Genomic DNA, 22,567 nt, shown 5'->3' with positions numbered 1-22,567 from the left:
GTACGGCAGCGTTCTTAACGAAGGTCTAAGAGCAGTGCTTTGCTGCACATATCGTTGTTGATTTTGTCCTCCTCTAGGTGGTCTGTTGTACAAATTAGACTGGTCATTATTCTTGTTGTTCCTTCCAGATGTCGACAGCATCTTGCAAGATTAAACGTGCTCCCCAGCCTGTCTCCGACATTTCTTCGACGTGAAATATATTATTAACTTTTGCATTATTTCGGTTAACCTGCGTGAGTAATGTAAATCAAAGGCTAAATCGTACAGGTTGTTTCCGCATTGCAACAGGAAGTGTGCTCATTGCAATACGGGATATCCAACCCCGTCCGCAATGCAATGGTACTCTATGCGGTCGACATACCTGTGTCATTCCGAGACAGTTCAAGGTTCATTGATGAACAATAGATGAGCTGAAGCGGTGCCTGGCGTTGAATATAGCGGCGTTGTCTTCCGGCATTTTCACTTATTGTTTGTACATTCTACTTTATTCCCGTCGCCAATTTGTTATATTTGGGGTACACCACTCGAATCGTGTAAGATACGGAATACTTGGTAACTAAAGTTGAAGTTTACGTACTCTTGGTGGGTGACTGATGCCTATCTTAGGCCTCAAGTGGAAGGCCTTGGGGCTCGAGTGAATTGCTTCGATTACTGCTCAAGTAGAATAGTTAGTTTAACTTCTTCGGAGAGACTCCGTATTGTCGCGACAGAGTGTCGCCATATACAGGAAATATATTTAAAAAACTCTATTTTCAATAATTAATGCTGGTAATAATTTGTGCTTCTCACAATTTATAAAAAAGTTTCAGTAACATTAAAATCTTGGGAAAATATAACCCTACATGTATATTTTTATTTCATATAAATAAACTTTTACTACTATTTTTTACGATGTTGAAGATATATCAAGATAAAACCAAACAATGCTGTTTTCTTTTTTAAATGAATTGGTATTAAAATCCTACTTTGCATAGAAAAAATCTAAAAAAGAAAGTGCAATGAAACTAAATGTGTCAATATAATTTATTATGGAAGACGCAGAAAATCTTATATCTTTATTTTACTGTATTATTAACATTTCTTTTTCTTAATATTATTTTTAATGAAGTAAAACATCAAACAATTTTTAAATTATCTTTATTTCAACCTCGAAGAAAATGAATAGTTCAAATCTAATACATTATTGCGAATATTAAATAAATTACACCCACTACTGACAGGTAGATAATACAATAATTTTGCCTAGATTTAATGAAAATAATTTTAAATTGTGAAAATTTGGTTTGTTGATTTTCGATGCAATTAGTCAACCTCTTCGATAGTTGGACCATCTTGGGCCCCTTGTGTTCCACCCCTTCCATCACCTCTGTGAAGTTTTGTCATTATTGGGGAACAGATTTTTGTTAGCTCCTTTAATTTATATTCAAACTCATCTTTTTCGGCAGTTTGATTTGAGTCAAGCCATTTAATACAATTTTCACATGCTTTTTGGACTTTATTTTTATCATCAGCAGACAGTTTATCTCCGGATTCATCAACTGCCTGTTTAACGTTAAACACGTAACTTTCCAAACTGTTTTTACTTCCTATTCTTTCTCTCTGTTTATCATCTTCTTCTTTGTATCTTTCTGCATCTGCAAGCATTTTTTCAATTTCTCTTTGAGATAAGCGTCCCTTGTCATTCTTAATTGTAATTTTCTTTGATTTGCCTGTACTCCCTTCGACTGCCGAAACGTTAAGTATACCATTTGCATCCAAGTCAAATGTGACATCAATTTTCGGTATTCCACGAGGAGCAGGTGGAATTCCCGATAAGTCAAATGTGCCTAAAATAAAACATTTCTATAATGCGTTTTCATTTATCATATTTCATTTAATGTTTTTCTTTTAATATAACCAGTAAATATAATATAATAAACGTCTCCTCTCGTGTTTAACCTAATTAATAGATTTAATTAATTAACATACTCATGCAAGAACACATTGAGGAACAGTTGATATTCATTTTATAGATCTCTAATACTGGACTGTTTTTTCAACTGAAAATTGTTAATATACATTACCTAGCAAATTATTATCCTTTGTCATAGCTCTTTCGCCTTCATAAACTTGGATTGTGACTGCAGGCTGATTATCCGAATACGTGGTAAAAGTCTGCGTCTGTTTACAAGGAATTCGTGCATTTCTCTCGATAATTTTGGACATAACTCCTCCGGCCGTTTCGATGCCGAGCGATAAGGGAGTTACGTCAACCAACAGAACATCCTGTATCTTGGAACTTTGGTCTCCACTGAGGATTGCCGCTTGCACGGCAGCTCCATATGCCACCGCCTCATCTGGATTGATACTTAGATTTAGGCTTTTTCCGTTGAAATAATTTTGCAAGAGAGATTGAATTTTTGGTATTCTCGTCGAACCTCCTAAAATAAAGATTTTAATTTTTATGTGTTATAGGAAAAGAATATATATATGGTGATATGTATTAATTAATTATGAAAGTTATATTTAATCAAAACTACTCACCAACCAAAACAACATCATGTATCGAAGACTTGCCCATCTTTGCATCATTCAAGGCCTTTTCAACTGGAGCAAGTGTGCCTTTGAACAAATCAGCATTCAGTTCCTCAAAACGAGCTCTCGATATTTTCGTATAGAAATCAACTCCATCAAACAAGGCATCTATTTCCAATGATGCTTCTGTACTTGAACTTAAGGTTCTCTTAGCGCTACAAAAAACAAAGTATGAAAATATGTATAGATTGGGAATAATTTTTATGTAAATACCGTTCTGCTGCTGTTCGAAGTCTTCGAATTGACCTTGGATTATTAGTTAGATCTTTCTTATACTTTCTTTTAAACTCTTCGGCGAAATAGTTTACTAGTCTGTTATCAAAATCTTCGCCTCCCAAATGGGTGTCTCCTGCAGTAGATTTTACTTCGAATAATGACCCTTCATCGATGGTCAAGATGGACACATCAAATGTTCCACCACCCAAATCAAAGATAAGCACATTCTTTTCACCGCGAAGATTTTTGTCCAGCCCATATGCAAGAGCAGCCGCTGTTGGTTCGTTGATTATTCTTAACACATTTATGCCTAAATTAAAATTAAGTTTCATGAGGTTATTGTTATTCTAAATTATTGTATTTCTAAATTTATTTACTATAATATTATTAACTTTTATATTGCATGACTTCTTCTTGTCTTAGAATTGTTTTCCTAAAACTTTTACGTATGTTCTGGTTAGAGATCAATATACCCTGAATTAAGGTAGTAAGAAGGAAAAATCAATAATTTCCTTAGTGACTACATTAATACATACTGGTTTAAGTATTTTTAAAATGAGTATTTTCACGTAATTCCCATTACTTCTAATTATTGGTCATTTTTCCTTCAAATCATACAAAAAATAAGATTGCATCAGATTAAAGTGTTGATAATAATGATAATGAATATTTGTGATCCCTTATAATTTTTAAAAAGGATGGATGATGACCCAGCCAATAATAATGTTCAATTTTATCAAGCATTTCTTAAATTGTAATGTTATATTTTTTTACGAAATTGGTTTTTTAATAAAAGAAAAAGAAAATTGGCAAGTGAAACAGCATACCCGCAATCATGCCGGCATCCTTCGTTGCTTGTCTTTGGGAATCATTGAAATAAGCTGGAACCGTAATAACCGCATCATGGATGCTTTTTCCCAAATATGCTTCAGCCGTTTCCTTCATTTTGGTTAGAACCATTGAGCTAATTTCTTCAGGAGCAAACTTTTTAATTTCACCTGAAAGTACGTTATTTGTACAAAAAACGAGTCATTAGGAAAAAGTCGCTGACCTTTAAATTCAACAACAATTTTTGTTTTTCCACCATCGTTGATGACTTTGAACGGCCACAATTTCAAATCGGCTTGTATCTTCGGGTCGTCATATTTTCGTCCGATCAGTCTCTTCGCATCGAACACAGTGTTACTGGGATTCATCGCCACTTGATTCTTTGCAGCATCGCCGATGAGTCGTTCGGTGTCGGTGAAAGCCACATAGCTGGGAGTTGTCCTATTGCCTTGATCATTGGCGATGATCTCAACCTTTCCTGCCTGCCAAACTCCAACGCAGGAATAGGTGGTACCCAAATCAATACCAATAGCCGGTGCCATTTTAGAAGATTGTAAAAATGTGCAATCTACAGAATGATTTTCATGATCACATGCACTATTAGTCAAGTTTTGTCAAATCGAATGACATAAGTTATAATAAAGTAGATCAACAATTGAAAAACAATGAGAAATTTTTTAGAATCACAAATTTAATTGAAAATTTACAACATAAACCAATATTTTATAAATCGTTGTTCCACCAGATTCATTCAAAGTGTAATTAACTGAGAATTATAAAGAAATATTGCAGCTGAACATGACGAAACAATGATTTAAGGTTCTAGACAGCTTTATGCAGAAAATATTGGGGCTACAGTTACTTCTGTTATTTCCATTGAAGCATTCTTATACTAAATAAAAATAAGTCTAAAAATGATTCTTCGTAGAGAATAACTTCGTATCCAATTTCATCTTGATATATTTGTGAAAACAGAAAATTGTAATAGAAAAATGAATTTATTTATTGAATTTTAATTTATTGTGGAAAAAGAAACATTTACTATTTTTAATTCTGGAAATATTAATCGTAAACTAAAAATATCGAAAGATTGTATAGCGAAAAATATATTATTATCTGAATTAATAAATTAAAAAAAACTTAGGTAATACTGTAATATTAGTATTTAGTAAATAACATATCATAAATGTTATTTGGCTAAAAGTAAGTTAAAGCCTTTTCCAAATAGTATAATGAAAAGTGTGACAACCACATAATAAATTTAATAGCCGTCCAAAAAGAATGAAAAATAACTTCGCTGTTACTAATTATTTGGCACTTCTACTTCGTAATGTTTTGAATTATAATGTTTCACATATCAACAATAGTCATTTTATTATTAGTTATTTCTCATAAAATGTTACCTTACCTTATATTTTTCAAATTTTAACTTTAACACGTGTCAGAGTATAATTACAATAATTTGAGTAGAATCCTCTTTATTTTTCACTTAATAAGGTTCCTCACACGGAAGTTATATTAACTTTGAATTTGACGTGTTTATTTCAATGTTCCAACTAAATTTGAATTCGCCCACTGCGCTTTTTATTTAAACTCGCTTGTTGCGATTCGACCAGATCGGTAACAGTCGGTGAAAATATTGATCCCCAATTAATTATAAATTTATGTTGTTAAACAACATTATATTTTGGTTTATAGTGAAAAGCAAAGACATAAAAGTAAAATTAAACCTGATGTTCCAAAACAAACAATCCAAGGAAGTATTGTATTCCTGAATTTGGAAGTAAAAAATAATGTTTTGAATATATTTTTGTAATAAAATATTTATGAAAGTATTTTAACACTTTCTTATTATTTATAATATTAAATATTATTATTATTGATGGCAACAGTTTAAGTTTTTACAAAGTTTTTATTAAGATATAATCCAGGTTATACGTTTATAACTTGTATATGCGAATATTTTTTATTCAAAAATATTCAAATTTAATTTAATACAACAAATACATTGATAACATATTCTAGACTTTTCTATTAATTAAGTCAAAATCCGATCCAATCTGATCTTCGCATGTTCAATACACAACTTAGTAATTGTTTGGCCAGCCGAAATGCAGGTTTGTTTCATACAAATTGTTTGTAATCGGTGGACGATTTTATTTATAAGCATCGCGTAATCAAACCAACTAATTGTGCGACACATCCCACGCATATCACCTTTATTCGGATCGGATGGGACGGATCTTTGTCAAGGACGTTGCATTGAAATAAATGGTCAATAGAAAGTTCTGCAACGTCTTTGCACAGGATGTTACGAATATTGCGGTAACTACTGCTATTGATTGTTTCGCGTATGTAATTTATACGTTTTTAAAATCAATATTAAATCACAGATAAATTATTTAAATTTTTTAAATTAGTAAAATTTTGGAAATATGTTAGAAACATGCTATTGTCAAGAAGTTTCTTAATTTTTTGGCATATTTATAGTATAATTATAACAAAATTTAATATTATCATATATTTTTTGATATCAACCCTTTTCAGATGTTTTTTCATTATCCTTCGCTGCGATTTTAGTTTGCTGGTATAATTAATAGTTTGTCAAATTTCACGATATGATATAAAAATATAAATTTCAAGTCCATTAAGATTTTTACTTAAAATTTCTATGTTTGTAGAATCTATATATTATAATTAAATTATATACATAATGTTAAAAAAGAGTGTCAATCAATTTAAGAGAGTGTGATATAGTCTAAAATATTACACAGTGTATGTGTATAATTTTCAGTTTTATTTATATAATTTTTTTTTTTTAATTTAATAAATTTTGATATTTTGTTGAAGGTATTTGATTAGTTCTTATATTTTATACATATTCATGTTATAATAGCATAATTTAATTTAAAATGTCTATATGACTATTCGAATATTTTATTACGTTTTAATACAACGGTAGTCGAAAATTGAATTTCATTCGAGCCAGTCAACATGCCAAAAGTCATATTCACTAATTAAATTATTAATTTTATGTGTTTTATTTCATTTTAATTGAATAACAGCTTTTATAATGTTAAAGAGTAAAAATAGATTTACTAAAATCCTTTTAGACATTTTCTTTCCCCACACAGTTACAATAATATTCAGATATATTAATACGTATTTAAATATTTGTATATTGAAATATACGATTTTATTATATTCTCTTTTATAGAATTTGTATTTATAATATACATTGTGCATCTTTTGAAGTGAATAATTTGAATTTCCTATATTTAAATAAATTTAAAAATATTTTCAATATGTTTTATTATTCGAATTTTTGCAGCTCTAGATGGACAGTATTTTAAACTTATTTTACTATATATTATGTAATTCCATTTGTTGTAGAATTTGTATTTCCAAATAACATATTTTGGTAAACTGAACACATTTTATTTGGGTAATTTATTTGTTGTTTAGCATCGCAAATGTTAAAGAAAACTTTCTTGTAAAGAAATTGCAATTTTACAACATGATAATCTGAGAGAACAAATAGCCCAAATGTATGATGTATCACAAAGTGCAGTAGGTTGAGCTTGGACATAGTGTTGAGCTACGATCAGAAGATTAGACCATTTTTTGATTATTTCTGCTAGGTAAAATAGCACATTTTCTACGTCTAGGTTTTGGCCTAACGTTAGAATAATTTCTTTAGAGAGGCACATGAAGTTGCACATATTAAACTGAACTAAAAACCTAAGAATGGTACACGATATCATTTGGACAAGATTTAGTTTTCGTAGACGACAATGCCCGTACTGGACATAAATTTGACCTTACAAAATCATGAGATTTCTCGGATATAATGGTCCCCCGCATTCAGCAGACTATAAGCCAATTGAATACGTATGGGATCGACTCCAAAAACAAATTTACACTCGAAACCATCAACCTCAAAGCAATGTATTCATATATTCGAAATATACATATTTATTTATTATAACTTTTGATTCAATGCGTATTGTACCTTTGTAATTTACGTTTCATTTAAAATGTATAATGCAAAATGTATGAAATAAGGAGTATTACATAGATTAAATATAATATTAAATATAATTAAAAGTGAGGGTGGAACATTTTTTGACGAGTACTTCAGTACTGTTTACATTGGTTTCTGCATTGGAACAACTAAAAGTGTTGTTGGTTGTGTTGAAGGTTGCTGATAAATTTTGCACTGCACCAACGATCATCGTTGTGTACAATTTTTGACATACTCTGCGTCATTTCCATGCATGATGTACTTTACTAGTACTAGTTTTATGGTATTCTTAGATCCTCAATATATCTAACACAAAAGAAAGTATACCATAATGAAATTATCATTAAATCGGTAAAAAATAAAAAAAATGTTTTGGTTATAATTTAATTATCATCAATAATAACGTACAAATGGTTCCCCTAAGGGCAATGGAGCAATGCGATCAAAATCCGGTTCAAAAATATTTGATCTGTATAATGGTGGGAGAACGGAAAACGTCGGAAAAGCTTCGAACCTTTCGGGCAAAATATGAGCTTGTACAACAGCTGGAGCGACACGAACAGCTGGCTGGGCTTCGATCTTTTCGATCTTTTCGATCTTTTCGATCTTTTTGACCTTTTCAGCTACAACCACCTTAGCTGGCTCTTCGCGGACTTTAGCCTTAAAACCGTGTTTTGCGTCGGCCGTATAATCGACAATATGTTTGGTATTATTGGCATCTACAAATGAATAACTGCCGGCCACTACGTCTCCACGACGAGTTTCATAAGCGCTTTTGTGATCACCAGAATATGGATCACTTATAGCGTATCCATAGTCGTAATGTGCTGATGGTTTCGATGTTACGGGGGATGACGCAGGAATTATGACAGGTTCCAGCCTTGTAGTGATTGGGAAGGAGAGATAGTCATAAATGGACCTTCCGTAAAAGTGTGAAGGAATATAGCTGGCCTGGGCCATAGCAAATAACGCAACAACAATTGTAACCTGTAATTTAGTATTTATATAATAATAGTGAAATAGTACTTTGTAAAACTTTACCTTAAACATGATTGACGTCTATTCAACTATGATCAATTAATCTTACTGCCTCGTATTTATACACATTATTTTTAAGGAGTGTATATGGTGTAATTTTTTGGTAATAAATTAATAATTTAATAGTCATTTCCAGGATATTGATATTAATTATTTTTTAATGGACAATTTGTTGAACTAATGTATACATACGGCTAAAATTTTAACAACCAAATTAAAACAAATAATCCAATATTTTTTTTAACGGTATAACATCAAAAGTGTTACATTTCTATTTTGAACGGTAATAAAAAGGTAAATAAACCCACGTATATATGTAACATTAATCGAGAAAATTAAAAAACACTTGATTCAGAAATATCTAAAATTTGTTCACCATATTTTCATTTTTGTGACTTGAATTGAACTGAGAGAGAACAAATTTAGGTACAATTTATTGAAAAAATTAAATTGATGAATTTTCCAGTGTTTTTCAATATATAATTATTATATTATATATCCAAAATATTTGTTACATAAGTTATATAAAGCAAAACAAAGAAAATTCATGGAAAAAGTGAATTTTTCTGATAAGACAGTGATATTAGGCATTCTAGCGACTTTTATTATATTCTTATTTAATTTGTATTTTCTGTGAAATGGCTCCACCATTTGGGTCATCTCTTATCAAACAAGAACTTGTTAATGTTAAATATTGTACATACTTCTGAATTCTAAAAATGATCCATCAATTATGAGTAAACTTAAATTTAAATTTATTATGCGAGAAAGAAAGTTTTTGTTTTAGACAACGGATCACAAACATTCCTTTTTGGTAAAGATTTCTTTCATGTTAATCAAAAAAGTATATTCATTAGACTTATTTTGTTTTACTATTTTACTAATATTATTTTATTTATGTTTTAAATTTTAAATAAATTTTGCTGTTTATATATCTTTATCTATAATGCAAAAGCTAATATTCAATTATTGAGAATTGTGATTATTTTCACAAAATTTTCAGCTTGTATCTTATGTCCAACATTTTAAACTTTTAATGATTTAATTTTATAATGTATAAAAAATACCTTGATGATTTAAGTGTTGTGGGAAAATAATTAAAATACATACATAAAATATACTTTTTATTTTATTTTTTGCTTTATAGCGAGTACAGTATTCAAATAATCTATATATTGAAAATAATATAATTTTATATCATTCTACAGCCATAGGCAAAAAAGCGAATCATAAAATTGTAGTAAATGTAAAACTAATTAGTATAGTGAATGATGATTTGTAAGGAATTCCTACTAAATATTTCTTATTATAAATACAAACAGTAATTCTATTGTTTTATTCGCTTTTTATGCCACACTGTATAAAGTTTTTATATAGAATATTGATAAAACTTCTAAATTCTACTAATCTAAATTTATAACGTTATACAAACTATTATAATAAAATTGAAGCCTTATAATTTATCAAAATAATTAGTTAATAGTTAAAATATAAATTTAATGCCTGTACAAGTTAAGTGTGAATAAATTATAATACAAAACGACAAAACAAACCAAAACCCCTAATATAATTAATATAGACGTGTAATCCCCAGTTTCAAACACTGTATTTGCTATATGCTAGTTGTTTGCAGACAACAAGTTGATGCAGTGCTCAATTTCCAAAACCTTATGTAAATATAATTTGTCATTGAGAAGGTTACCGACATCCTGTATAATTTTCAGTAACTGCCCCTCTTCCAAGTTTAGTTGGTCATTGCAAATAGTGATTTTTGTAAGGAGGTCTTGTTTAATCTGGAAAGAAATTAATATAATAAATAATTAGACTTGAACTTCTCATCAGTCGATTGATTTAATTGTTTTGGATCTTAAAACTTACCTCATCTTTCAAGAACCACGAAAAGTTCATCTTTAACCGTTGTTTTCCCATATCTTGATAGAAAATTGTAAATTCATCACTGTTCTCCTTTACTTTGAAATAAATACCAGCAATGAGATGACCTTTTTGATCTCTACTCAATAAACTTTTGAAATTGTAAACCAGATTTCTTCTTTCTGTGACATCAACTGCAGTAACATATGGTCTTTCAATGTAAATTAGACCAGTAAAATTTTCTTGGTTGCCTCCTTTTGTAGTTCTTTCATTCCATTCAACAAATCTGTCGCTAAAAGGTGAAATCTGGTAGTTGTACTCTTTTCGAATGTTGTTTTCCTCTGACTGAACAAACCAACCTATAAATAATAATAATACAACTGTATACAACTGTTTTCGATTAAATTACAATATACACTTACCAGTGTTTGGAAAAGCTTTATCCGCCATAACTGTAACTACTCGGGCAACGTGGTATCCTGGATCACATAACAAAACGCCAAGTCTTCCTTCAATTTCAAATTTCAAACATAACAGAATGTGTTCTTTTTCTAAAGTAGTGGATGCAGAATCTAATCGAGTCGAATATTCTACCAGAGACTCAATGTTTTCTTCGCATGACACGACGTACAAATATTTTCCTAAATCTGGATAAAGGCTCTCCAATTTTTGCAATCTCAGCCATAATTCGAATGCCAAACCCACACACGTGTATTTCTTGGACGATATCCTTGGAGTGTAAGTTTGGAAAAATTCCAGCACATTACTGATGGTACTTTGTTTGTAAGCCTGGTAGAAGGTTAAGAAGTTTCCTATCGTATTGTAGTTCTGTTCCTCCAGTACTTTTTGAAGATGCATCTCGATCCTGCTGGCCACATCTTGAAATTCAGTTACGGATTGTAACTTGAAACACTTGCCCTCATCCTGCGACCATCTAACAAAATCAAGTAAACGTTAGCAAAATAAAATGTGTATTTGTAAAAAATACTAACCTGGGTAACGGCAAAGGGTGATCAATGGGCCAGGGTCCATTGACCTGTGTCCCGTTTATCAGATCCTCCACATTGGTAAAGATATGCTGCCCCCTGGGGGGTTCCTTGGACCCTAGGAGGGGCCTTTTCTTGGTGACCGGAACATTTCCAGTTCCGAGTCAACTTGGCCATTCGCAACCCCAACGGCCCACCGTGGGCACGTACGATTCATCTTCGGAGAGTTCGCCCAAGGGCAAGACCGGGCCAGGTCGAGGACCGACCGATTGGCATTGGTAAAGAGGAGGCCGGTGCACTGATGCATTGTCGGCAGCCACCGCCTGCACGAATTTTTTTAACGGTTGTTTTTCACGCTCTGAAAACGTACACAAATAAATCCATTAGCCAAATAAAGAAAATACAGTACAGTACGTCAAGTGCTTTTAACTTTTGAATATACTACAAAATATATTACGAAATAAAAAATTGACATAATTGAAAGTAAATAAATAATATAAACATTTAATTGTTTCTATAAAGTTATTAGTGTATAATGGGAGCATTAAAATTCAATTATATTAAAAATACATTTGTTATTGAGGTAATTACTATGATTTTAAATACCTATAACATTACTTTATTACTGCAATTAAGCATAAAGGTAATTTCAAATGCCAGATTTATTTTTAATCTTGGCCATTGTAAAACTAAGTATACAAAAACAGATGGAACAAATATTTAAAATGCACGTCATCTTATAAATTTATCTCTCAGTTTATTCTAGTACTCACTTTTTAATCTGGAATAATTCGGAAATTACGTTTAAGTCCCCTATAAAAGAGACCTTGAAAAACGATAGTTGAGACCTAATAATGCACAAATATCTTTTTACTGGAATGTTGTGACGTGCAATTTGTTTACTTCCGTTATGTGGACTTACTGGAAATGAGTATGACGATATTTCAGTATCATTCTAATGTTACAATCGATCGATAATAATATTTTTTGATTAATCATAATTTAAATGCGAATACGACTAGAAATTTGTAGCAAATGCATAATTACTTGAACAAACTGTTGAAAATTATCAATTCCGTTATAATGAAAAAAATACCAATTACATTTAAGTACACTGACGTCATAAGTCATTTCGTCTGTAAGACAAAATAAATATCTTAAAGATTAACCTATTGTTCTATTTAATTAAAAATTATGATAACAGATATTGCTTAATAACAGGAAATATATTAGTTTATCGTTACTAATATGTAAGTGGGAAGGATATTTAAAACAGCAAAGATAAGATTTTAATAATTATAATATAATAAAATGATGGAATTTTTATTGATGTAATTGAATCATAAATTCCTTTTATTTTGAAAATAAATTTTTTGGAATATATTGATGTGCAAAAATGTTGTTATTGAAGTATGAGAAAATTGAGCAACTATTTCTATTTGTACGGTTACATAAATTAACGTTACTTTTCTAACTAACTATGACACTACTAAAAACATATACAAATCGCACCTTGTACTTTATTCAGACCAAATTATTCACAAACTCGTGATAAAAGAGTATGAAGAATAACACATGAAGCAATAATAACACAACAATCAATCAAATGCATTATTTAGAATGAAATCAATTAGCAATGTGTGATCAAAGTGTGTCACTGCGCAACAACTAGTTAACAACAAACACTTAAGTCACTTACCCATACAATAGGGGCACTAAATGAAAAAAAAGTAAAGATGACACACAGTCCGTGAGCACGTACGATTCGATTCTTCCGAAGCGCTGTATTGGAACTGCTTGAAAAATGAGCCGCAACGTTTACAAATAAATTTTCGAAAGCGCTCCCACCACCTACGTCGTCATGGACTCCCAGCTGTTTGGTACGACACGTGCACGGTATCACAGGCTACGGCTGTGGTGCGGTGTTCGCAGAAATTGCGCACTTTTAATGAACAATCTATTTATTGGTAGATTGCCTAACGGTTTGCAATTGTTTTGCAATGTTACGATGTGGTCGCACCTACGGGCACTTGAGGGTAGACGTCTACGATGTTTCACTTCCGGTGAACACTAGGTTTAGGCACTTCGGATGACACTTAATAATTTTTGTTAAACACAGTCTGGTAATGATAACTCGAATTTTTTAATTGTTTATAAGAACACCAATTTAAGGATGATATCAGCCGCATTATGAACAACATCTGTAAAGGAAAACGTCAATTATAATCTCGTTAACAATGCATTAGGAAATTTTTAATTTTGTAAATGTTTATTTTAATATCTTAATGAAAGTAAAATTTGTACGTTGTAAAAATGTGTTTACAATTGTATTAATTTTGTCTTTTATCTCAGCAATTTTTGTTTTAGTTTAAAATTATAATTCATAATATATTCAGTCAAAACAATAAATAAATGTAAATTAATTTTTTTTCACTTGTGTTGATGGCTTTTGTTTTTTATGTTAAACAAATTCAGACCAATTTAGCATACCTATATGTCCACATATTCATAGGCCACTTGCCAACTTTTAAAACAATAAAGCACAGTTTAGTTTATCTACTATTTAAACGTAAATTACAATAAATAAAATAAAAGTAATAAAATATTATAAATTATCCAAACTTATAAAAAATCTATTTACATTGTAAAACATATTAACAGACAACACAAAGATGAAACAAACATTAGGTACCGCAAAAAACAACTTAAATTTTTAACTTTAAAATATTTCCACTTTCTTTAAAAATAAATTATTATATTCAACAATTTTTGTGCCCCTTCACAAGGAAAATCATAAGACGAGAAAAACATTCTTGTTCTCGAATCTAATGAAAAGATCAACCTCGGTTTTGGCCTCCTCTTCAGAATTATACCGTTTATTTCAAACAAATTCGACAAATGGCATACATAAATATTAGTCACATAGAGAAATATCTGGACTAAGAAAGAAACTAGACAGTTTGTTTTTAAGATTTACACAAATTTATAAAAAAATTATCAAAAATGTTTACTTTCAACATGCATTTCAAGTGATATTAACTGACAACATAAGCATAAAGCAAATATATTAAAATAAAAATAAATTCCGCAACAGTTAAACGTACAAATTACAAAGTATAATATAAAAAAATAAAGATTAACAAATAACACTTTTTACAAATATGCAAATATATGTAATTCCATCAAAAATATGCAAAATAAAACTTTCCATTTGGACGTGAAATGTCATAAATTGAAATAATCTGTTTTGAAAAGAGGGTACGTTAAATATATATGAAATTGCATATAAATCTGGACCTTGGTCAATAAGTGACCTTACTACTGGCAAGTTATTATCTAAGCTTGACTGTAAAATAAACAAATATAGAAGAAAATCTTAAATCTCACATCAAAATAATAAATGTTGCAAAACGAAAGGAATAATAATTAAAAATTGTATAGTTTTATTTTAGTAAAAGTTATTTATTACAAAACAACCTTAAGAAACTAGAACTGTCTATTGAGAAATTGTCGAACTGGTAAATTTCTTATTTATATGTGTGTATTACAAAAAGTAGCCTCTTTGTATATAAAATGAAGCAAAATGAACGGTTAGATTCATGTTGAATACATAGTCTAGCCAATGTCTCCATTATATCACAATTTCCTTATTGTTCGAGATTTCCCAAGAATAATAAAGAGCAATTTGGATTGATTCAATTAACCTCTTTTGGATTGATATATTAAATGAATAAATTTAAGTTTATTTGTTTAAAAATGGCCTCAAAAATACAAATTTCAAAAAATAGGATTTTGGATTTGTATAATTAATTTATTTTTTGTACAAAAATAATAAAAACAATTTAATTAATTTTTTAAAAATTATTGATAAAAATCGTTAAATGTTTTCACCAGGGCCCACAAGGTATAAATCTTTCATAATCTTGCATTATTCACATTAATGTAATCTCTGTTGAGATGAGAAGAAAGGTTGAAACTATTCTAAAGAAAATATTATGAAGAAAATACTGCGATATTTTCAGAATTTCGTTTGTTGTAAGTTATAACAAAATAAAAAATAAATAAGCAAAATAGTGTAGAGAAATCTAAGAATATGTTGTAAACACCTTTTTAGTGTGTTAAATTTAAGAATTTAATTACCCCTGATTCATTCTCCGCATCATTAACCAAAATCTTTGAAACTGGAAAGAGGCCAAACATGTTTGCTTTGTGTCATCTCTAAGATCAGATTTCAATGACAAAGATGACACAAAGTAAAGCATTGGAATCAGGATCACGCGGTGTAGTGCTGTCCCTTTTTGTAGTCTAGAAAAATGTGTGTATTTCGTGTTGGACTGCATCGCGCTCGCGAATTTGTACCTGTTTTGCGTCATCACTTAGGTGAATCCGGCCTCCGGTTATCAAGTCACAAATGAATCACGCAATCGTTCAAGGCCATTATTTTAAATCAAGCATGAAGTGATACAATTTTTAAACAATATGTAATTTTATGGAACATGAACTAAATGTTAAATTTAGGTAAATATTGGTCCCTTAAAGAAGAAAAATGCACATGGTTAAGAACTTTCTCTGTTTGATTACATTTTTATTTGTTTATTTTCATCTCAACATGTTAATACTGGAGAATAAACACTGCTGCTAAAATTGGATCAGCAACTTTTCAAAATATATACGGTTTAGATAATAATTGAGATTTATATACACGTATATGTACACACCCAGTGTATATAAATGTGTAGTCACTGTATATTATAATGATATTTTGTGTGGAAAAAAGTAAAGCAACTTTTTAAAAACAACGTGTATTTTGAGACTTATTCTAATAATATTTTTCTGCCGAAATTAAACAACGCATTATAAATTTATATAAGAGTACTCAAAGGCAAATTAATATTATAAAATCGTTTAACTTGGAGAAATTATTTGTATCATGGGTTATTCCACAATATCATTTGTGGACACACAAAAAATCACTGACTATCAAGGCAAACAAATTCTGAAATTCCTAGAATTGGGAGAGCTAGATTACTAAAAGGTAACTAATATAAGAAAAGACCAGCCAAAAAACTTCTAATATCTAAAAAAAAATACAAAAGCCCTTCTCAATTTCACGCGAACATATGCATATAGACAACGACTGGAAAAAAATTATATAGAGAAATTTTATTTAATTAAAACAGATGGTATGACTGATGTGAGACGTCCTAAGAACGAGGAACTCAAGTCTAAATATACGCGTCCTATTGTGAAACACGGAGATGAGTCGACAATGGTCTGGGGTTCCATTTCTGGCTAAGGGGTTGGTCCACTTGATAAACTACAAGGCCACATGGACAAACATACGTGAAGAGTTCAAGGATTTTGGTGTTACTTAAGATTATATCAATTAATCTTACAAAGTAAAACAAAAATTACATAAAAAGTAGGTTAAAATATTTCAAACAGTTTGAGAGAATGTACACTTTCGGATTGGTTTGACGTCAGCATCTTTAAATTAACGTTAAATCGATAAGTACCTACGAATGCAGTTATACACTTACACCAAAGATTGCAACATGTTTGAAAATAGGCCAATCATTAAATTGATATGAATCACCCATTAGAAACAGGCTTCGTGTAATGAATTCCAAGAAAAAGTTAGACAAATGGATTCTATATAAATTAAGTGGGGATAACAAAATTAGGTGTTTGACAATTGCCAATTTTGTCCTTGCACGCAACGCAAATAAGCTTTTTATTGATCGTATTATACCGACGAATTGAGTTGATTACGACAATTTTTGCTCGTCTGGACAATGGGTTGAAGGAGATGCACCTACAGGAACAGTGCTTAAAAAAGTATTAAATATTTTAACTACTGCGCGTGGAATTTAACATATTGACAAGTTACCAGAAGGTCTAACGACCATTGCAACTGTCTGTCAACTTGAGAATTGACCAAATTCATGAAAACCTTAGTCAAACTTTTTTTATACTAATAAAATACCATATGCCGCACTAGAGACTCAAAGGATGTTATATGTTTCTGTCATACACATAGGCCAGATACTTCTCCAAGTGACTATTATTTATTTTTACCATTATCCATTTTTTTACTAAATTAGGGATTTAATTGTGAAGGAGGGCAAAACTGAAGTGGATCTTCTTCAATTTCGACAACTATTTTCTCGTGACATGTGGAACATTGTTTATGTTCTGTTATGTTATTTTGTTTAATAAAACTTATTTTAAAGAACCTATATATAAGATTTTTGGTAAATTTCCATAATTTGTAATATTTATACTTCTATAAGCGATTCACGTTTAAATAAGTGTAGCTAATTTATACATAATGTTTTAGTTTTTTAAGGATTCTTTGAACTAAAACCAAAACTTACTAAGTATTTTTTTATATATGAAAATTTTTTTATAGCAAATCTAACTACATCACCGGATTAAGCACCCCCTTGAAATGGGTATATACCAATTTTTATATAAAAAATTTTGTATATCCAAAATTTTGTAAAAAAATGATATTCATATGATTTTTTTTGTCGACTGGTATATAAAGCAAACTAGTAGGAGTAAAATTATCTTAGTTTTCAACGATATTGGAATATTATACTGATAACATTACAATTTTATTAATACTTGTAATATTCAAATTTTATTTGCATTCACCAATCCACTGTTCAGTTTAATGCACTTATCATATCATTTTCTAAAGTTCATGGTAAAATTAATGAATCATTTGAGCAAATTACCCCAGAACAAGTGAAAAAAGTAACAACCACAAACTTACCACGAACGGTAGATTGGTACAAGCAAATAAAATATGAATATTGCGAGTATTAATATAATTGTAATATTATTAGTATAATATTTCAATATTGTTGAAAAATAAGGTAATTTGTGTTATTATTAGTTTATTCCATAGACGAAAAACATAAATTCATATTTTGGTATATACTCATTTTAGGAAACGCTTATTCCAGTGACGAAGTTATATTACTATTATTTCTTCAATTTTCATATTTAAAAAATTATACTATAAGTTCTGGTTTTGACCCAAAAAACATGATATTTTATCTATAAGTACATACTTTACACTGTATGTTGATCAATTTGGAACACCCTGACCCTGTTCAAGTAAGAAAAATATAATATAATTAGATATTCAAATTTAATATATTATTTATAAGTATGCAATATTTTAGTTAATATTTTTTAGAATGTCGTTATCGAAACAGAAAATAGATATAATTTCTTAATTACATAGTTACAGTCTCATCACTTACAAGATATTATCAAAACTTTCCAGTATTAGAAATCAATAAATGGTGCGTGTTTTTATAGAAATAATCAATATAAAGTGACGCACGTCAAAATCAATAAAGGCAGTAAAATTAATGAGAATATGCTATAAAATTTATAACCATTTGTAAAATAATAATTTTTATTTTATGTTTACACCGTGTTAACATAATATATTTCAAATTAAAAACTATTGTAAATCTTATAAATAATGTTACTGAAATCTTTGTAAACAAAATGTAAAATTCAAAGTCCAAGAGTTTTAACATAACCAAAAACAAGGGTCAGTGAACTTCTTTGTTCAAATAGTTCATGGAATAAAAGATGATTATTACAAACATGTATACCTGATTCTATAATTGAAAATTATTAAATAGAACAAATAAATACTTGTATTAATAAAAATACATAAATATAAATCCAATATAATGTAGGAATTCCTAACCTATACCAACAAACAAAGGGTTTTAAGTTTTTGGCGAATTGTACATAGATATGTTCTCCCCATACCTGAACAACAATTAGAACAGCTGACAGCAAACGTACATTCTCACTTCTGAGAACTATCGCAATTTAACACTGAACTAAAACACGCGCCGCGACGCGTCTAAATAGGGACTGTTTCGATCGATTTCCTTGACGCAAAGCTGAGTCACGTTGAAATTGGGACCTTTTGTTTACAGTCACTATGCTTGATTGATATTAAAGAAATAATATATTTTTTATATTGTGACGAACAATTTTCTTGATCGATTTAGTTCAGTTTATTTTTAAAGCATTTTGTGTATTTGTATTTTATATCATGGACGAAGTTATATCTAGTCAAAATGCAGATCATGAATATTTGGTATATTATATTTAAACGATTAAGTCATACTTATTAAATTATTAAATTCAAATTATACAAAAGTCTGATATTATCATTATCAGGTATAGTACAAAATTAGTGTAGATAAATTAGATTTATTACTTTTTTTTTAATTTAATGTAATCAGGTCAATTTATTTTGTTAAAAATCAGTTAATACGTGAGTGACAGGTTCAACGTCTCATATGATAATATCAAATCAGTAAATTTTATATAGATACATATTTTATTTTCAATTTTAATAATTAATTTTTGTATTTCTTTAAACATTAAAATCGCGAGATTCTATTGACGCAACATTTTTTACGTAAATAAAATCGATTCTTCTGTCTTGTACATACATTTTAGACTTGGAAACGACAATTACATAAACTCATTTTTTACATTATTTGCTAATAGGTATGTTTTCGTAACAAATTGTAATGAGAATCAGCATAAAATTAGACTTTAGTGTTAAAACACCAGATCTCAGAAAGTAGAGAGAAATCTTAAAAGTAAACCAAAAGCAAAATATTGACTGAACTTACAACCGTTGTCAGGTCAGGTTTGCACTTTAATAAAAAAATTCATATTTTTTTAAAAAATGGCGGACTAGCTGATGTAGTGCTTAAATTAACAAGCAACTTATTTGACAACATTTTATTTGAAACAAGATTACTTTCCAGATTTGTATTTTAAAACTATTACTTCATTTTGATATTGTTGAAAATTATATCATATTTTATCATCATATTTAAAAAAAAATTACGAACTAGATGATGTAGTTTTTAAATTAACAAGCAACTTGTTTGATAAAATTTTAATTAAAACAATGTTACTTTCCTGATATATATATTTTAAAACTGTTACTGTAACAACTTTTGATAAAGTGTCGGTAATTATATCATAAATAATATAAATGTAAACATAAAAGTATCACACATTCTCAGAAAATTTTATAATATGCAGATGTAACTTCTTTATATAATTTTCCTTTTATAAATTCGATATAATTTAGAGTTTTCTGCTTGTATATGAAGCTCAAAAATTATAATTTATTCTCTTTAGTCATCTTACAAACATTAATTAATAGATGTGATTCAGAGAAAATTCAATTGTGATGTTTACTTTCCCAACTTATTTTTAAAAACTCTTATTGCATTATGATAAATTAAGCGTCGAATATTATATCATATCATAGACAATATACATGCAAACAAAAAAGTATCACCGTTTTCAGAAAATTTTATAGTATTCAGTTTTGTGCTTGTATGTGGTGATTACATTTTTTTATATTCTTGAATATTAATAAAAATACATAGCAAAAGTATAAATCTGGTAAAATACATTGGAATTTTATTATTATTTTTTTATGGAGTTCAAGTCTTTCATGTCCTGAAAACGGAGAGTATTACGTATTATTTCTTTAATTTTTGAAACATATCAGGTAAGTGGGAGGGTATTAAGGGAGTAAATTATATTTTTTTACAAAATCTTCACTCCTGTTCAAAGTAAACTTTGACCCCACCTAACTTACTTTAAAGATTATTTGGTACTATTAAATTAATTTTATGATATGGAGTTCTTTACATTCCTAACTTATATTTAAAACAGTTACTGCATGATGATTAAAGTGTCGGAAATTATATCATAAATAATATATCACATGTGCTCAGAAAATTTTAGAGTAATCAATTGTAGCTTCTTTCTTTTAAAATTCGATAATATATATTTAGTTTTGATTATTCACTTCACAAAAACTAGAAAATTGTAAAAATATTTAAATTTTTTAAATTTTAAACTCTTTCGTGTTCTGAAAATAGAAATTAATAAAATATATTTTTTTCAAATCCTACTCTTGATATTTATTGGTAATATATATTATTTTCCTTTAGTAATTTCTTACAAACATTAATTAATCGATGTTATACAAGTTGTGATATTGTCTCTATGGGTTCACTTTCTCTCTCTTCTTTGTCCTGTATCTATGGGAATTACTAATAGTTGAGGTTATAATCAAAATACACTTGAGTAAACAATTAGTAATTATTTACGTATAAATTTTGTACTGATATTTAAGTATTATTAATTATATAAAATAAATACAATCTGTGTTGTATACAAATTTAATTAGTTTGTAATCCAATTCGCAGGAAATGGTAGAGGAAACAGTAAATACGAACAATAAATCAAAGGTTATTATTTATGTTAAAATTGATATTTTTTTATTTAATATTCGTTTTTTTAGACAAAATCATCAGACAAACCTAGATATGTATATTCATGGAGTGTCACAGATGTTCAGAAGTGGTTCAGACGACACTGCAGTGATTACTTTTCACTATATTCAGACACGTTTTTAAAACACGACATTACAGGAAGAACACTACTCAGAATTAATGATAATTCATTATTAAGACTTGGAATTACAGACAAGAAGCATCGAGATGATATTTGGAGGGAAATTTTGAAATTACGCTTGAAAACTGACATCTTAGAAATTATTGATTTGGAGAAGCATAACACCAATAATTTATTTTATGACTACACTATTGCATAAAATTATTTAGTTAGTTATTTTCTAGATATTAGAATGATATTAACATTATAATCAAGATAAATCCTGTTAAGTGGTATAATACAATTCTTAAGACAAATTGTACTCAGTCTACTGTGAATATTAAAATTGTTGACAAATTATCAATGTGAATTTAAGTGTGAGCCACAAATTCTGAGATGACTAATTTTAAATATTCAAATGTAGTCTTTTTGCATGTTATATTTGTTCTATGTTTTTTATGAGCGTTGTCTTATTGAGGTAATATTTTTGTATATGGATTTTATATATTTTTCTATTTAATAAACCTTTTAAGAATGTAATTTAATGCGT

At 29.1% G+C, this 22,567-nt stretch overlaps 4 protein-coding genes across 4 annotated transcripts; 1 reads left to right on the top strand and 3 right to left on the bottom strand.

Moving 5' to 3' along the window:
* Window positions 1-1,120: 1,120 nt before the first annotated feature.
* Window positions 1,121-5,153, bottom strand: LOC109608432 (major heat shock 70 kDa protein Ab-like). The gene is made up of 7 exons (XM_049961405.1): window positions 5,027-5,153; window positions 3,842-4,186; window positions 3,618-3,788; window positions 2,788-3,100; window positions 2,524-2,729; window positions 2,064-2,420; window positions 1,121-1,826 (listed from the first exon to the last, which is right to left on the bottom strand). Exons 2-7 carry the CDS (start codon window positions 4,158-4,160, stop codon window positions 1,303-1,305), a joined length of 1,890 nt encoding a protein of 629 aa, XP_049817362.1. The 5' UTR covers window positions 4,161-4,186; window positions 5,027-5,153; the 3' UTR covers window positions 1,121-1,302.
* Window positions 5,154-8,019: 2,866 nt separating this feature from the next.
* On the bottom strand, window positions 8,020-8,713 carry LOC109608425 (cuticle protein 7). The gene is made up of 2 exons (XM_020024853.2): window positions 8,684-8,713; window positions 8,020-8,629 (listed from the first exon to the last, which is right to left on the bottom strand). The coding sequence occupies exons 1-2, from the start codon at window positions 8,690-8,692 to the stop codon at window positions 8,036-8,038; spliced, it is 603 nt and encodes a 200-aa protein (XP_019880412.1). The 5' UTR covers window positions 8,693-8,713; the 3' UTR covers window positions 8,020-8,035.
* Window positions 8,714-9,791: 1,078 nt separating this feature from the next.
* LOC109608388 (uncharacterized) lies at window positions 9,792-13,241 on the bottom strand. The gene is made up of 6 exons (XM_049970646.1): window positions 13,238-13,241; window positions 11,749-11,896; window positions 11,545-11,703; window positions 10,975-11,486; window positions 10,559-10,911; window positions 9,792-10,473 (listed from the first exon to the last, which is right to left on the bottom strand). Exons 1-6 carry the CDS (start codon window positions 13,239-13,241, stop codon window positions 10,300-10,302), a joined length of 1,350 nt encoding a protein of 449 aa, XP_049826603.1. The 3' UTR covers window positions 9,792-10,299.
* An 8,451-nt stretch (window positions 13,242-21,692) lies between these two features.
* Window positions 21,693-22,557, top strand: LOC109608422 (protein aveugle). Its single transcript, XM_020024848.2, has 2 exons — window positions 21,693-21,872; window positions 21,926-22,557. The coding sequence occupies exons 1-2, from the start codon at window positions 21,834-21,836 to the stop codon at window positions 22,235-22,237; spliced, it is 351 nt and encodes a 116-aa protein (XP_019880407.1). The 5' UTR covers window positions 21,693-21,833; the 3' UTR covers window positions 22,238-22,557.
* Window positions 22,558-22,567: the final 10 nt, after the last annotated feature.

The sequence above is a fragment of the Aethina tumida genome, chromosome 1, assembly GCF_024364675.1.
Source record: "Aethina tumida isolate Nest 87 chromosome 1, icAetTumi1.1, whole genome shotgun sequence".
Lineage (NCBI taxonomy): Eukaryota > Metazoa > Arthropoda > Insecta > Coleoptera > Nitidulidae > Aethina > Aethina tumida.
This window is presented reverse-complemented; position numbering and strand designations above follow the sequence as displayed.